The following is a 16,665-nucleotide window of genomic DNA, read 5'->3' as shown; positions in this document are numbered from 1 at the left end:
TGCATTCTGCCTTGCCTGACTCGCCCCACTCTTGAACTTTTTGGGAAACGTCCGTGGCTCTGTTCTACCTCCGCTACTCACCACCCCACTACCTCCAAGAGCTCCAACCTTCTGAGCACGGTGAAATCGCGCGAAGGAAGGTTCAACTACCAGCCCGCCTTGATTTTGTACGTGTAACGGGGAGAGTCCTTTGCCTCAGCCGGCAAAATGGCCCTAGCCCGGCACTGAAATCTCAGTGGCCCTGCCTTGCAATGCCATCTACGACTTCATCACGTAAGAGGCACGCTGTCATGCACTCGCAGACTCACGGAAAACAATCCATCATCACGTGTGGAGGGGCAGGCGCTCCACTCACAGCGGCCACCCGTGTTCAACAGGACTGTCCACACGGGCGTATATGAATGTGTGGGTATTTGGGCGCTCTAGTTGTCTTGAACTCTGAATAGCACAGGGCTGGGCTCTCTGCTTTCCTGTAACTCGTGCCAATCAAAACAACATCGGAGCACCACAGAATTTATGTACTTCCTCGATTCCGCGGAAGCAGTCAGAGCCAGATTAGGACGAGCTAACCTTCACCGCCTCCGGGAGGCGCCTTGACTGGCTCTCGGATTTGGCCCGCTTCTGCGTCTCTTCTCCTTGTCCTATAGGTGGCGCTACAATCTGTACAAGATAACCGCGCCTGCGTGCCTTTTTTTTTTTTTGTCAAGCCCGATTTCTCAGTAGTTCGAATTCCCGCCCCTTCCTTTTAAAAACGATATGAGAGGGTTAGAGAATTGCCGTGTAGCGCGTGCGCAGTGCCACCTTCTATCTCACGCCTCGGGTTTACAGCCTCCCGTTCGTCGTTCTCGCGTGGCCTCCAAGATGGCGGCGTTCTGTGAGGAGTTCACGTTGTGTACCTTGGCTGGGGCCGGGGGCGCCCCTCAGGGACCGCTGGGGCTGGAGCAGGATGCAGACCGCGTGCTGCTCACTGACCGAGGCCGGACGGTGACACTGTATAAGGTAAGCAGCCCCGCTGGCTTGTCTTTAATAGAAGTAGCACGCGAACCCCGGTTCTCTGCGGCGCGTGCTTGCGCTGAGCTTCTCGGAAGGGACCGCGGAGGTCGTTCCAAAACACAGGACCTTGGAGAGAGAAAGAAAAAACACGACGCGCGGGGGGGGGACGCGAGTCTCTGGTCTTCCGTGCCTTTGTGCGCATTCTTTTACATTCTGTAGGCTGTAACTCAAGGAATGATCACAGAAGGGGAGGCTGTTTCAGTAGTGGAACATCTGCTTTGCATGCAGAAGGTCCCCAGTTCAATCCCCGGCATCTCCAGGTAGGGCTGAGAATCAGAGCTTGGAAAAGTTACTTTTTTGAACTACAACTCCCATCAGCCCCAGCCACCATGGCCACTGGATTGGGCTGATGGGAGTTGTAGTTCAAAAAAGTAACTTTTCCAAGCTCTGCGAGAATACACCCCTTGCCTGAAACCCTGGGCAGTCGCTGCCAGCCAGTGTAAACAATACTGAGCTACTTCGACCAATGGTCTGACTTCTTATGGTAGTTTTTCTGACCCTATAAAAGCCAGGCAGATAAACTTGTTCATCTTGAGAACCAAAATCTTACTTTTGCTATTTAAAAATACAAAAGTGAAGTGTTTTTACTGTTTCTGAGTGCCGTGGCATGGTTAGCCATTGCACAAAATGGGAAGGCACTGGAGGGTTTGAACCTGGACTTACCTGCAGCCTTTCCCAACCGTTGGGTCCCCACATGTTGCTAGACTACAACACCCATCAGCCTCAGCCAGCATGGCCAATGGTCAGGAACTATGGGAACTGTAGTCCAGCAACATCTGGGGACCCAAAGGCTGGTAAAGTATAGCACTGGTAGAACAACTGATATGTTATCTTTGGGTGTTAAGGGGCAAGGAAGTGCCAGATGGATGTTACACCATTTGACGTTGCTTTATTGAATCACTTCATAGTTTGGAACAAAGCCATCCTCCCTCAGAATTTTAAAGATGTAGCTGGCTGACAGGATAACTGTTCTGGTGAAGCTATTGCTCTGGGACTTGCTGATGGGTATTTCACACCTGGACCTGGGGGACTCTGATCTAGATGGAGGAACAGAGATTTAATTTTCCATATCAGCCTGGGGTAACCTTTCTTGCATCCGTTACAGGAAGGGACTGTTCTTACTTCTACAGTCACATGCTACTATTTTATTTCTGTAATTGCAGCATTTTTGTTGTTGTTGTCTATTCTGATAAATAAAGCTTTTTGAAAATAAAAAAATGAAATAACTATACAACTTGCCCCCCATACATGCACATTCCATTTATTCTAACTATTTCTCTAACTTTCTAATTTTTTTCCTATTAGGCTGCAATCCAATACAGATTTACTTGGAAGTAAGTCCCATTGAACCCAGTGGAGCTTACTTTGGAGTACACATGAATCGGATTGTAGCATTAATCTCTGTTTTCAAGCTATATGTGCCCTTGGTCCAATCAGTAACAGCCAAGTAGGCTTAACAGTCACAAGCATGCATCTTTTCCACTAACCTCAGTCTGTCTTAGTAGAAGTAAGATTCTAGTCCTTGGGATGGATCTCCTGTCATCAGAAAAATGAAAGCCAGTCTCTTCTCTCACTCCACGTTTGTAATCATTCTTAGAATCCGAGCCTAAGGAATTTGAGTAAGTGCATTCAGAGGTATGGAAAAGCATGCATGTCAGACTGAGGGAACTCGCAGACATCCTTTTTGCAAGAACAACCCTGCCATAAAGCTCTGTATAAGGATTGATCTTGGGACGTTTCTGCAGTTCGTAAAACTGTAGGTTGTGTGCAAGGATTATGTGCTTGTGGGGCTCCAGCTGGTTCAAACACTTGAGCAATAGCAAATAGAGATTTTATTGTGGCTTATTAAATTACTTTATGCTGAAGGCTCAGTGTTGATGTACCACCTACCCTGCTGCTCAATAGCCTCCCTGACCGAGCTTGCTGAGACTTTCTTGGATGTGGTGTTGGAGGAACCCAGAACTGTGGTTTTGGGTGACTTCGACATCCATGCTGAGGCAACCTTAGGTCTTGCTTGGAAATTCATCACAACTATGGGCCTTTCTCAAATGGTTGTCTGTCCAACACACAGAGCAGGGCATATACTCTATCTAGTCTTCTTGTGGGGAGGGGGAGGGTCTGAAGATTGGTCACTCCTGACCAGGGGGGCTGACCTTTGGAGCACATGGTGTCCAGCTCAAACCAGCTGGTTAGGTAGAAGGATAAAGTCACTCTGCTCTACAGTGATTTTGGCACTGCTGTTGCAGCAGCTAACCCCAATGCAACAGCAAACCCAGTGTTGTGGGATCAGTTCCTGTTAACGTGGCCTGATGATGTGGACAAGATGCTTGCAGTGATGCACACGGCCACCTGCTCATTACATCCTTGTCAATCCTGGCTTAATAAAGCTAGCCGGAATGGGGTGACCAAATGGGTCACAGGTATGGTAAACGCCTTTGTGAGATGACGTGATGCCTACTGCCCTTGAAGAGGCAGTGGTATGCCCACTACTTGAAAAGCCCACACTGGACCCAGTGAATTATAACAACTACATACCAGTTGCCAACACCTCTTGGTAAAGGTGGTGGAGAAGGTGGTTGTAGAGCAACTGCAGGTATGAGACATTACCTAGATCCATTACAATCTGGATTCAGACCCAGTTTCAGAACAGAATCAGCCTTGGTTGCCTTTATGAATGGCCTTACCATGAGAGAGATAGTGGCAGTGTGAGCCTGTTACTTCTGCTCAATCTCTCAGGAGCATTTGATACCATTGACCATGGTACCTTCCTGGACTGACTCAGTGCAATGGGTACCAGGGGCACCGTATTATGATGGTTCCATTCTTACCCACAGGGACGCATTCAGAGAGTAGCACGGGCTCCCTGTTCCTTGGCTCCCTGGCACGTGCTATGGGGATTCACAGGGTACTGTTCTCTCCCCAGTGCTATTTAACATCTATATGAAACCATTGGGAGTGGTCATTAGTAGTTTGGGAGCAAGGTGTTATCAGAATGCTGATGACCTGCAGCTAAATTCTGTAGTGGACTGGATGAGGGCCAATAAACTGTGCTTTAATCCTGGGAAGATGGGGTAGGTGGTTCCCAAGTCTGGGAGATAGACAAATTACCTGGTCTGCATGGGGTCACACTCCCTCTGAAGGAGCAGATCTGTAGTTTAGGGGTATTCCTGGATTCATCTTTGTCACTAGAGGCTCAAATATCCTCTGTGGCTAAGCATATCTTTTACCAGCTTTGTCTGGTTCAACAGCTACAGCTGCTCCTGGACAGGGATAGCTTGATTACTGTAGTCCATGCATTGGTAACCTCAAGGCTTGATTACTGCAATGCACTCTATGTAGGGCTGCCCTTGGACCCGGTTCTGAAACTTCAGCTGATGCAAAATGCAGTGGCCAGACTGCTGATAGAGGCACATGGCTGACAACATGTGGCACAGCTTTTAAAACATCTGCACTGGCTGCCCATCCACTACAAAGCCCTGAACAAATTAGGTCCAGGGCATCTTAGGAACTACCCAAACCCTAATATCCCAGCTTAATCACTGAGATTATTGGCAGGAGCGGTATTGGTCGTACCTCAAGTTGGCAAGGCTCACTTAACATCGACACGAAGTCATACCTTCAGTGTCATCGGCCTAGTTCTCTGAAATGCTCTACTAACAGAGATTCAGCAGGCACCTTCTGTTTTAACCTTTAAACGCCTGCTGAAAACCTTTCTGTTCTGCCAGGCTTATGCAGGCAATTAAGAAGATGTCTTTTTACAATAGTTGACTTTTGGTTTTACTGTATGGTTTTTTATTTGTTGTAAACCACTTTGATTATTTAAAAATGAAATTGCGGTATACAAATGCATTAATAAATAGAAAGTAAAATAAATAGCAGTTGATAACTTTGTGTTTTTTTTAGGTTTCTGATCAAAAACCACTGGGTTGCTGGTCAGTCAAACAAGGTCAAACAATCACATGTCCTGCTGTGTGCAATTCTGAAACAGGAGAGTTCATTCTTGTCCATGATGATAAGGTATGACTTCTTATTTATGCAAGTATTTGACTACATTTACATGGGAAACTTGTCACATATGATATAGTTCCATTGAATCTTGCCAGGAAGATAAGGGTGGACTTTAAAAAAAATCATTTTATAGTAACTTTAGTAGGTAAAACAATTAATGGTGAAAACCTTTTTATATTCCTGGCATTTTAATGTGTACTATTAATATTTATTGATGTATTTTGCTGCTGCTTTGATTATTTTTGTTTACGTCTGTTTGGTTTGATTCCATTGTATTATTGTATTTATATATTTTCTGATTGTTTTATTATGTACACCGCCCAGAGAGCCCTTGGGCTTAGGGCGGTATATAAATTAAATTAAATAAAATAAATAAATACGTAATAATGAATGTTTAAGCTGTATATTTTGAAACTACATTCTAGAACGGATGGAATCTTTCGTATTTTCAAAATGTGTAGTAACTGCTTTCTGATAGGGAGCTAAGCCTTGCAAACTAAGCCCTAAAAATGCTTCAGTTTGAATCAGCATGATTTATTTCTATTAAAACAAATTTGGAATAGATTAAAAGTCCTCTGAAGAGATGTTCTCTTTTTGCACAAGAGTCATCGCAAGTGGGAAATTGAGTGCTATCTCCTTTTCTCCCTCCCTCCCTGTTTGTGTGTTCCTTTGCCGTCAGAGGGGGATACATTAAATGCACATTGCCAAAAGCCAAAGATTTGAGGTTTTATAGGTATGCATGTGTAAATTCAGCAGAGATATTAGGAGTGCTCTAGCTAACCCCGCTTTGGTTTATTCTCTGTCAAAGAGCTGGGAAAGCCCTGGAATATTCTGGATTACATTTCCCATTCCACTTCTGTCTCCAGACTCACTGTGTCTTTCTGTTGGCAATGTGGATCTTTTGGGGTTCTACTCTAAGCAGCATTTGAGTATGTGTGCATCAGTGCATCTGTTTTGGAGGATTGTTCTGGCTGTGTGTACATCACAGATCATAGAAACAAGCGTGTCTTAAATATGCCATCCTAAATTATCTGTGCCTAGTCAAGCTTTGAGGTAATACTTAGCAACTAGATATAGCTCCTTTTTAAAATGATCTTTTTTAAAAGGTTTTACAGATCTGGAAGGAAGATGACACTAACTTGGATAAAGTTTTTAAAGCAACAGTAAGTGGTGATAACTTGTTTTAAAATTGTAAAGGAGAGCAATTGCCTTATGTAGTCAGTTGCTGTCATGAGTTCTTGGTATGCTTACAGCAGTCTTGCAAATAATGGGTAGGATCCAGAAATATCCTTCTGCAAACTGAAGTAGTCCTTCCCTTTGCAGAAGGGATTGTGATCTAGCAGAGGCTCCTAGTGGAGTAGAGAAGGAGGAGATTTTCATTGCAAATCATCAAATTCTTTACTGCAAAGTCTACAGACCATCGCAAACAGACAAAATACAACAACTATAAACACATAAGAAAAGGAATAGTTAACAGTAAATGAATTACTTTGGACTCAACCGTTCTGATAAAATCAGGGCCTCGAGCTAGTCATGGTCTTCCTAATCATCATGGCCTGGTTTAAAAATTTGGCCACTGATATGGTAATTTCTTCGTCGGAGCCCTGAAGAAGAATTGTTAAAAGTACGCTGAGAGTACGACCCGGTGTATTTAAAAGGATAGGGGTTATCTGCCGTCAGCCCCTTGTGCCTCCTGACAAGCTGCTCTGAAGGTTCAGAGAACCGTCTGGAACAGTATGGGAGGTGGCTCCAGGTGAAAACCATCTCCTCCCTTCTTGCAGCAGAGAGTCCTTTGAGCGGAATGCTACCCATGTGAAGTCTGGATCGCACCCCAAAATAAAAGGATGGTGTCTTCATTGAACACTATACTCAACCTGCCCTTTCTCCTTGCTTCCTTAGTATGCATTGGTAAGATCTGAGGACCTTCTGTAACTACTGCTACACAGTAGAGCCTCTGCAATAAATTTATTGCACTCTCCTTGCTTTGAATGTCTAGACTTCTGATTTTTGCGAACCATTAGAATACTCAATTGAGGAAGTGCCAGGGAATTTATTTTTAGCTTAACCAAATTTGTTTTACTAAAAATTCTGTTTTAGGGCCTGTCAGAATTGTAATGTAGACACTGTCGCTGAGTTGCTGCAGAATTCTCCAGCTATGTTAATTGTTTTTACACCTGTAACCTATCCTCCTTCAGAGGAGTGAAGAGCACGCCTAGTTAGGTTTAGAGCTTGAATTCAGTTGCAACTTGTTCAGTAGTTCCCACCAGTCCTTGAAGCAATCAGCTTTTTGAGATCAGGAAGAGCAAATATAATTTTTTGCTAAGCAGTGCTTTATTAGCATTTATTACAATGATTCCTTCCCCCTGTGTTATCTTTTATACTGCACTTTTAAATTAACAGAATAAAGAACAAAGTTAAGGGTTTCTTTTGCAGTTGTCAGCAGATGTGTATCGGATACATTCACTCCCATATACTGAACCCCTGGTCCTGTTCAAGGGTGGTGCTGTTAAGAATTTGGATGCTTTACTCGCAGCACCTCAGCAAGAAATTGAAAACATTGCTTCAGATGAAGTTATTAGGTGAGTGCTGCAATTTATACGAGTTTTGTAATTCACAGATTAAGCAGCAGTTCTGAAGTTTAATCTCTCCAAATCTCCTATCATCACTCTGGTACCAGAGGTACCATGGATTACCTGTCACTTTGCATCTTTGTACCATATTCATTTCCATTTCCTCCTACAGGTGAACAATGACAGTTTCTTAAATAGGCATGAGAATTAAGGAATATGGTGAATTCTTGCCACCAAAGAAGGCATAATGCAAAACACAGAACTGATTACTTCATACATCAAGAATTTGCATCTTCTTTTATGCTTGTAGTTGTGTTGCAGTGGCTATGAATTTTACTAAACCATGGCTTAGCATAAACACACTGCTCCCAAGGAGGAACTCACACCTGCTTTGTTCTTTCTTGATTTGTTTAACTCTCTGCAGTGCAGCAGCTAAGCTAAGGTTTGGATTTGCATGTCCAAACCTGAGATTGTAGTTAAACTCTCTCCTTCCGAATGAGCTGTAGCCAAGGTTTGTTCTTGGCTACAGATCATGATTAAAGAGAGAGCTTAACCATGATCCTGGGTTTGGAAGACATACTGAGCTAAACCTTGGCTGTCATGCTGTGCTAAAGATAAAGGGGAGCAGCAAAGCAGATGTGAACTCCTTGCCGGGAACCAGCACATTTGCACAGTCCTGGAAAGCTGTAGTTTGGCTTACCATGAGATATGAACGAGGTTATTGTATTAAGGATTCTTTCTGGCAATGTTTTTTGTTGTTCTGTATTAATAATATAATTTATTTTTAGATGGAGTGATGCTTTCAGGAAAGGTGAACAATATGCTCTTATCTTTATTACTGAGCAGGTAAGAGTTAAATATTGCAAGGCTGTATACAAGAACTTTTATAACAATGGAATATGAATGCACTCTTTTTGGTACTTGGCTATTACTGTTTTGTTATTGCTTTTATTAATAATTCAGTTGTTTGTGTAAAAAGTTTTTAAATAAAAGGTTAAAATATATTGAAAGGTTTTTAAGCAGTGATGTGACAATGTGAGAGTTACCTTTTCAGTATTTAATTCACAAATGCAATTTTTGTTCAGTATCTCCTGCCTCCATTTCCCATTGATAAACAATATGCCAAACAATTGAGTAAGAATAACCTGCTGCTGCCCCTTTTCTTCTGTAGCTCCCAGTTAGTAGGGTAGTTGCATGTTTTAATCTTGATATCTCTTTACATATCTCTATGGTAGGTGCTCTAGCAGATATTCCAAACCTAGGAAATTGACATATGGATATTCAGTTTTATTTCCGGAATAACAGGTTAATTTTTTAAAGCTGAATTTGCTTGTAGTAGTCATGGACACTTACAATCACACTCTGAAATATGTGCATTGTGCATATGAGCTCCAAAGAAATAATAAAGCATACATGATGGAACAGTTTCTCAGACCTACTAAGAATTAAAACTCTTAGTATGATCCACTAATCACTATGGAAATATTACCATGCACTGGAGGATTAATAAAGGTGACATGGACTCTTCTGCGACTCAGTACTGCTGTTTTTATTTGCAATTCTTAGGATGGCTTGGATTCGATAAACAACTAATCATTCTTAGAAAAGCTATTTTAATTTCAATATTTTAATATAATAACTTGTCCAGATTGAACATCAAGAAACTCATCTGCTGAAATTCTTTCAGTGTGCTTTGGAAATGAGTTCTGCCTTATAGAGAATGGGGAAACCTTTCTTACAAGCTGAATCCTCCAACTTCCTGAGCCAATAAATTGAGGCTGAATCCTGAAAAGAGAGAGATGTCTTGTGTCCAGAGTTCTCGTGTCCAGGAGGTGGGGAGCAGGCCAGTTCTGGATGGAGTTGCATTCTCCTGGAAGGAGCGGGTCTGCAGCCTGGGAATACTCCTTGATTTAACACTGTCACTGGAGGTTCAAGTGGCCTCAGTGACTAGGAGTGCCTTTTTCTATCGCCAGCTAGTTCACCAGCTTTGGTGCCTTCTGGACAGAGAAAGCTTGGCCACTATACTCCATGCTCTGGTAACTTCCAGATTGGATTATTGCAATGCCCTCTGTGTGGGGCTGTCCTTGAAGATGACTTGGAAACGTCACCTGATCGCCAGATTACTGGCTGGGATTCCTTTTAGAACTCATATAGCCCCTGTTTTAAAACAGCCGCATTGGTTGCCAGTTCATTTCCAGGCCCAGTTTAAGGTCCTTGCGTTAGTATTTAAAGCCCTAAATTTTATGTCCCAGTAGATCCTCTTGGGTGTTGAGATCAGCAGGGGAGGCTTTTGATAGTGCTGCCACCCTCAGAAGCTCAGGGGGGTGGCAAGGGAAGAGGCATTCTGTGCGGCAGGCCCTAAGTTGTGGAACTCCCTCCCCAAAGAGGTGCGTCTGGCAATTTCACTGTACAGTTTTAGGCAAAAGCTGAAAGTGCACCTCTTTATCTCAGGCGTCAAAGGCTAGTGTATGTATTTTTAGGACCCAACCTATTTTTGTGTGTGATATGATCTTAGGTTGTTTTCAACTGTTTTAAAACTATTGTGACCTTTGGGTGAAGGACGGGCAATAAATTTTATTTTCTTTTTCTTTCACTATAACTTGCTGATATTATTACGCATTCTTTACTTCACACATTCTTTACGTATTCATCCTGATCGTATCCACAGTTCTTTGGCATTATCATTTCAAATGTTTTTTGAGGCCCCCAAAATCTCTTAAGAATATGATATAGTTAATTTCTTCTGTGTAGCTGCGGTGTCTTTTTAATGAACCTGATTGTCTGGGAAATAAAAAAAAAAGACTACTCTCTTTATCTTCAGGATGGGAATTGCTTCATATATGTTCAGCAAAGTAATCCATATATCCTTCAGAAGTTTAAACTTGAACAAGGGGGCGAGTCATCTACTCCACTGAGCTTTGCAGCATATTTGAAAGACAAAGTTGTCACTCTCCTTTGTTTGTGTAAGTATTTAAGTATGTTTTAATTGTAGAGTAGGGGCCCCTGCCTTGATGTTGACAAACAGTCATAGCAGCAGTTAATAGTTCTTCAGAGTGTAATTTTATATTACTGTCAAAGGAACGTATATGCCTACTTACAAATTCAATATACTGTGAGAGCATTCAAACATAATATGAGAACATGAACTTGGGGGTCACATGCCTCCTCCTTTCCTGCCTTCTTCTTTGTGCATGGGGGAGCGGATTATAAGCTAGCTTCTCTCTCTCTGTGTATATACAGGCATACCCCGCTTTAACGTTTGCAATGGGACCGGAGAGTATACTTTAAGCGAAAATAAACTTTAAGTGAAGCAATTGTCTTCACTTGTACTGCATGCAATCACCACTAGATGGCAGCGGTGTCATGCCAATAAAGTGTACGTTATTGCGAAGTGCGCAAACATTAAGCGGGGTAAGGGGACGTATGGAGCATGTACGTTATAGCGAGGCGACGTTAAGTGAAGTGACGTTAAGCGGGTATGCCTGTATATGGTACCATCATTTGCTGTTTCATCCACTTAGTAAACCAGGATTACAAATCACATTTTGAATCTGCTTTGTGTGAAAACTGTGATTTGAAAGCTTCTAACCTCCTGTTCTCACGCAAGAACTTTTGGCTTGTGCCTGTGCATTCTTGTAATGCCAAACTGTAGTTTCCTGTTGAATCTGTATGGGGTTGCTGTGTTAGATCTTGAAAATTTAATACCACTTCTCAGTTTTGAGTACCTTGACAATCATAAAGGTATTAAGCATGGTATGTAAAAACTGGACAGGCTATATAGTCTGCTGTCTGTTGTTTCTAGTTGTGAGCAAACTTTGCTGGGAAGGAGACTTCCCCAACCCAGAGAAATCATCTGGCAATCTGCATGTATTAATTTTAACCCCTTGGAGATTTTTTTGCAATAGAGGTGTGCATGTGCTACACAGGATCTCCATGAAAGCTGCCGACAGAGGGGAGAAAGGAAACTATTCCCAACGAAACCTCTTCTTAAGGGATGCTCCTTTTCTCATAGTTTTTTTTTGTGTATACCAACTTGTATTTAATATTCTCCTGAAGTGGTGAACACATGCCATGGCGTGACGTAATCTCATCTCATGTGTTCAACACCTCTGAGAAACACCTTTCAGGTAAGGACAATGGTCCCTCCTGTTATGTAACTTGATTCTGTTCTTCTAGATTCTAGCGGATGCTTGTATAAGGTTCTCGTGCCACTGCAATGGAGTGACTCCGAGGAAGAGCAAATTTTACAAAAGTCTCTTCTGATCAGACTTCTAGTATCTGGGAGTATTTTAAAAAGAACTTCAATTGCCATTCTTGATAAAGATCATATTGCCATAACAGGATGCTTGGATTCCCCAGATGGCAATATTAAAGGTAAAGAAATAGTTTCAAAATTCAGCAGCTGAACTTGCTCTTGTTGGCTCTAAACAGGAAGGAAACATCCAAGAAATGTTCTTAAACATAATAAAAATATTAAGCACCTAGAATCAAGATGCTGTACAACAAGAACTCCCAGCATCCCTGACGATTGGTCATGGGACTAATGGGAGTTGACGTCCAACAACATCTGGAGAGCTGTTACACAATATAAAATGTAGAATGAAAAGCAACAGGGGCCTACCTGCAGGCTGCTAATCTAAATACACAAGAAAGGACAGAGCAAGGAAAGGCAGCAGAGAAAGATATGATGATTCTTCTTGATCTCATAAATCATACAAAGTAGAGATTGGTTAATTATACAGCTTCACTTTCTGTAAAATAGATTTAATTGTACTGGTCTTGTAACAGAAATTAGTAATGAAGCAGAGTGTGAATTGAGACTTAGATTGGCAGTTTTGACAGGGAGGTTTTTGATGTATTAATTTCTTTGTGGGATATATTACCAAATTTTTAAAAAATCAATTTCTAAGCAGCATTCATAATTGAAAATCTTGCCATGCAAATGGCATACTGTTTCATGGCTCTTGTTTTTCATATTTGTAGGCCATTTTTCCATATGGAATATAAAATTTCAAACATTACAAGCTTCAAAAGAATTGCCATGGGGGACCACTGGACAAGTAAGCTGGCAGTCAATTTTTCATTTTAATAAGCCTGTTGTAGCTAGTTCACAATGGGAAACAATGTACAGACCATGTGAGACAGAAAGAAATCTCATTGAAAGAGAAAAGGGTCAGATTTCAAAACATTCTCCATTTTTTCAATGTAGTTATTATGGGCCACATTTACACATCACTAAACTGTGTTTGAGCATGATGTGGATAAGCTGCAGTGAGCCTCAGGTTTGTGTGCCTTCTCCCTCCTCATATGTGGCTGAGAGGAGGAGCTAAGAAGCTTTTGCATCTATTCTACCTGATCATAACTTACGGCTTTAATTTGGTTTGTTTCAAGTTGCCAAAAAAAAAGGAAAGCAAAAGCTTCCAAATTGGGTTGTGATCCCAGTAGACTGTCTCTGTCCCATTTCATCCATTTCTTTCAAGCAGCCCTATCTGGGTCTCCTTCTCCCAACTGCCTGAGCAGGCCTAGAGGGACCTGTGGGCTGTATGGCATGAGGCCATGGGCCACATCTACCCTAGATTTAAAGGGTAAAACCAGCACCTTGAGTTAGTCCCAGAAACACACAGCCAGTATGAAACTGGCACATAGAAAATTAATTCTGTATTAACATAGGAAGTTGCCTCTCGTGTTGAGATTATTACCATGTGCCCTGGCTGCTAGTAATGAGAAGAAAAGGGGGGGGACCCCAGAATGACAAAAAAATGTGGAAAATATCCAAATGGTTTATTTGCAAGCTTATATCATTAAAATGTCTTTGCTCAGATAAATGAAATATTGACTACAATACTTTTCAGAGATCACTTTGAAGAGAATTTTATTGAGACAATCAACAATAGCCCCTGATGAAGGCTGCACACTAATAGCCGAAACGCGTTGGGCTTTTTACAAAGACATTTTAATGATATAAGCTTGCAAATAAACCATCTGGATATTTTCCACACTTTTTTGTCATTCTGGGATTTCCCCCCCCCCTTTTTTTTCCTCCGAATTTGTTGGATGACCTTTACCTCCCTACTCCAGTTCCTGCTAGTAATGAGAACCATCCTCTGTTATGTAAAGTTACATTGGAGGCAACGATTCACTGTTACACTGGTCAGATACTGCCACTCTGATTCACACTTCAGTAATTTCCAGATTTGATTATAGCAATGTGCTCTGTGTGGGCTGTCCCTAAGATGACCCAGACTTCAATTGCAGCAAGAATGCAGCTGCTTATATCTTGTCTTCTGTTAGAAGATGGGCAGGTATTCAACCTGTTCAGAAAGGGCTGTAGCTCCATGGTAGAGCATCTGACTTGCATGCAGGAGGCAATCCCCAGCATCTCCAAGTATGGCTGGGAATGACCCCTGCCTGAAACCCTGAGAGCCTGTGCCAGTTAATTTAGACAGTACTGAGCTAGATGGACCAATGATCTGATGGGCCAATGTTGATCACAATGATCAACTGGGTATGAAAGGGGTGAGAAAACCTTGTGTGTGAATGTTGTACAAGCATAGCTGCTCCCATGCATGTATAATTTTTTTTTTCAAAAGTCAATGCCACCACATTAGTTTCAGAGTAATTTCTTTACTCCTTCAGAGAAATGAACTAGAGTGACTGGTCCAGATCACTGGATGCTTCTAAACTCTTAGCAAATGCCTTTTGAACCTCATTGGTTGTGTGAATTGACTGGTAGTCTGCAATTAATCCTCTACAGATCTAACAATAATTGAAAATCACAAGTGTGTCACTGTGTGCTTGGTTTTTAGAAAGCTGTAGATATAGATGAGGAAATTGTTGATCTGCTATAGAAATTAGTACGCTCAAAAGATCTGTAGCATTCTGGAGACTGTTTAATTGTGATGTGAATTTATTTCATGACATCACTTTCTGCTTGCTAATTATTTGTGTTTAATGTTTTCTAGTGTTGGTGTTATGGAGACAAACTCTTCGTAACACATGGTAAAGAATTAACAGTAATCCTATATAAATGTCAAACATCCTCCTTAGCTGCTGCTGTTGGGAAAATCAAGGATATACAAATATCAGGTAGGAGCTTAATTATAAAGCTTGTATTTACATCGACATTACATCCTTTCTGCTAAAATGCTATTTGAAAACTTCATGTAAAAATGCATACTTAACCAAAATTATTTTTATCTTAGAGACTTGGGTAAAAGTCTTCCCTCTTGATAATCAATTTACCTCCTCTCAGTGGTGCTCCTATTTTAATGCCTTTTATGACCGCCACCTTTGCTTGCCACAGGTTTATCCCTCTCTTGTTGGTGAATCTTTCACCCTCTCCCATTGTCCAGAGTGGGAACCTGTTACTCCCCAAGAAATTTCCACTCTGATTTCATCCTTACCCGTAAAGAAAGCTCCGGGTGAGGACATGCTCCCTGCAGAGTTATTTAGAGCAAATCCCCACTGGTGGGCACCAATTCTCGCCACAATGTTCACCTTCATAAACCATCGAGGTGAAGTTCCTCCTGGGTGGGGAGTCAGCATAATTGTACCAATCCACAAAAAGGGATCCAAGGCTGACCCAAAAAACTTTCGACCAATCAGCCTACTGGATATAGTGGCCAAACTGTATGCCAAGTATCTGCTATGCAGGCTTGAAGATTGGGCTGCGGAAAATGCAATTATTGCGGAGGAACAGGCGGGTTTTACAAAAGGGAAGTCAGCAATAGATCGTTGCTTTATCCTATCCCATTTAACTCAAAAATATGCTGGAAGGGGAAACAAGGAATTATTTGTCACCTTTGTGGACTTCACGTCCGCATTTGACCTTATTGATAGAGATCGACTATGGTTCAAACTCTCCTTGACTAACATTGATAGAAGACTTCTTTGCTTACTACATATGCTACATACAAACACCTCACTTAGGGTTAGAGTTGGCGCTAGTGGCTGTCTATCGGAGTCAGTTCAACGACTAAAGGGGTAAGGCAGGGCTGCCTTTTGGCACCCTTTCTTTTTAATTTCCATGTTAATGATATCGTGCAAGACCTGAGTGGCCAACAATTCTTTCCTGTTTCCATCTTGGGCACTAAACTCTCAGTTTTACTTTATGCTGATGATTTGGCCTTGGTCGCCGTCACCTTGGTTGGAATGAGGAGGCTACTAAGAGCTCTGGGAGAATTTTGCAACAAAGAACATCTCTTAATTAACTATTCAAAAACCAATGTAGTGGTATTCGGAAAGAGAAGGAAATTCCATAGCTGGAAATTGAACAACCAGGTTATTGCCCAATGCCACCATGCTAGATACTTAGGGGTTAACTTCACGGCCAACCAATCTTGGAAATCTCACCTGCAGGCAGTGAAATTAAAAGCATCCCCCTCGGTACACTCTCTTCTTCGTTTTTTTAGGTTTAATGGGGGCAGTTTAGTTTCCCCTATGATTTATTTATTTGTTTATTTATTTGATTCAATTTCTATACTGCCCATAGCAAGCTCTCTGGGCGGTGCACATCAAGTAAATGATTGATTGAGGTTTTCCAGGGAAAAGTGATCCCTCAGCTCCTTTATGGAGCCCAAATTTGGGGGCATGACAACTTTGCCGTTCTTGAGATAATACAGAATTCCTTTTTGCGCTCCATCCTTCCCCTCCCAAGAGGCACGCCTGCCCCGCTTTTAAGGATGGAAACTGGGCTCCAGTCAATAGAATACCTTGTACATGCGGCCCTTGCCAGTTACTGGCTAAAACTCTCATCCTCGAATGATGCCCGCCTTATTAAGAAATGCTTTCTGGAGCAGTTACAGAGCCCCTCTTCTAACACTTGGGCTATGCACACTAAATTAATGCTGTCCTCTTATGGGATAAACACAGAAATTTTGCCCTCCTGTGTCACCCCTCAAGTAAGATTTCTTTATAAGGACAGAATTCTGTTCTGCTCAAGAAGGAAGGACGTGTTTGCTTCCACTCAGTCAGCCTTTTCCCGGTGGTATCCCTTAGTTAAAACATCTTTTGGGTTTGAGCAATATTTTGTCTA

General features: G+C 42.0%; 1 protein-coding gene across 1 annotated transcript in view; it reads left to right on the top strand.

The window, feature by feature from the left end:
- The first annotated feature begins 725 nt into the window (after positions 1–725).
- NOL11 (nucleolar protein 11) overlaps positions 726–16,665 on the top strand; it is a 40,325-nt gene continuing 24,385 nt past the window's right edge. Inside the window, exons 1-9 of the mRNA XM_061615569.1 lie at positions 726–999; positions 4,957–5,070; positions 6,168–6,224; positions 7,495–7,640; positions 8,420–8,477; positions 10,453–10,594; positions 11,808–12,005; positions 12,615–12,691; positions 14,594–14,717. Coding sequence (XP_061471553.1) covers positions 757–999; positions 4,957–5,070; positions 6,168–6,224; positions 7,495–7,640; positions 8,420–8,477; positions 10,453–10,594; positions 11,808–12,005; positions 12,615–12,691; positions 14,594–14,717 — 1,159 coding nt within the window. The 5' untranslated portion in view covers positions 726–756. The remainder of the gene's footprint in view (positions 1,000–4,956; positions 5,071–6,167; positions 6,225–7,494; positions 7,641–8,419; positions 8,478–10,452; positions 10,595–11,807; positions 12,006–12,614; positions 12,692–14,593; positions 14,718–16,665) is intronic.

This window comes from Rhineura floridana, chromosome 3 (genome assembly GCF_030035675.1).
Source record: "Rhineura floridana isolate rRhiFlo1 chromosome 3, rRhiFlo1.hap2, whole genome shotgun sequence".
NCBI lineage: Eukaryota > Metazoa > Chordata > Lepidosauria > Squamata > Rhineuridae > Rhineura > Rhineura floridana.
Note: the sequence above shows the minus strand (reverse complement) of the source record. Positions and strands in the feature narration are given on the sequence as shown.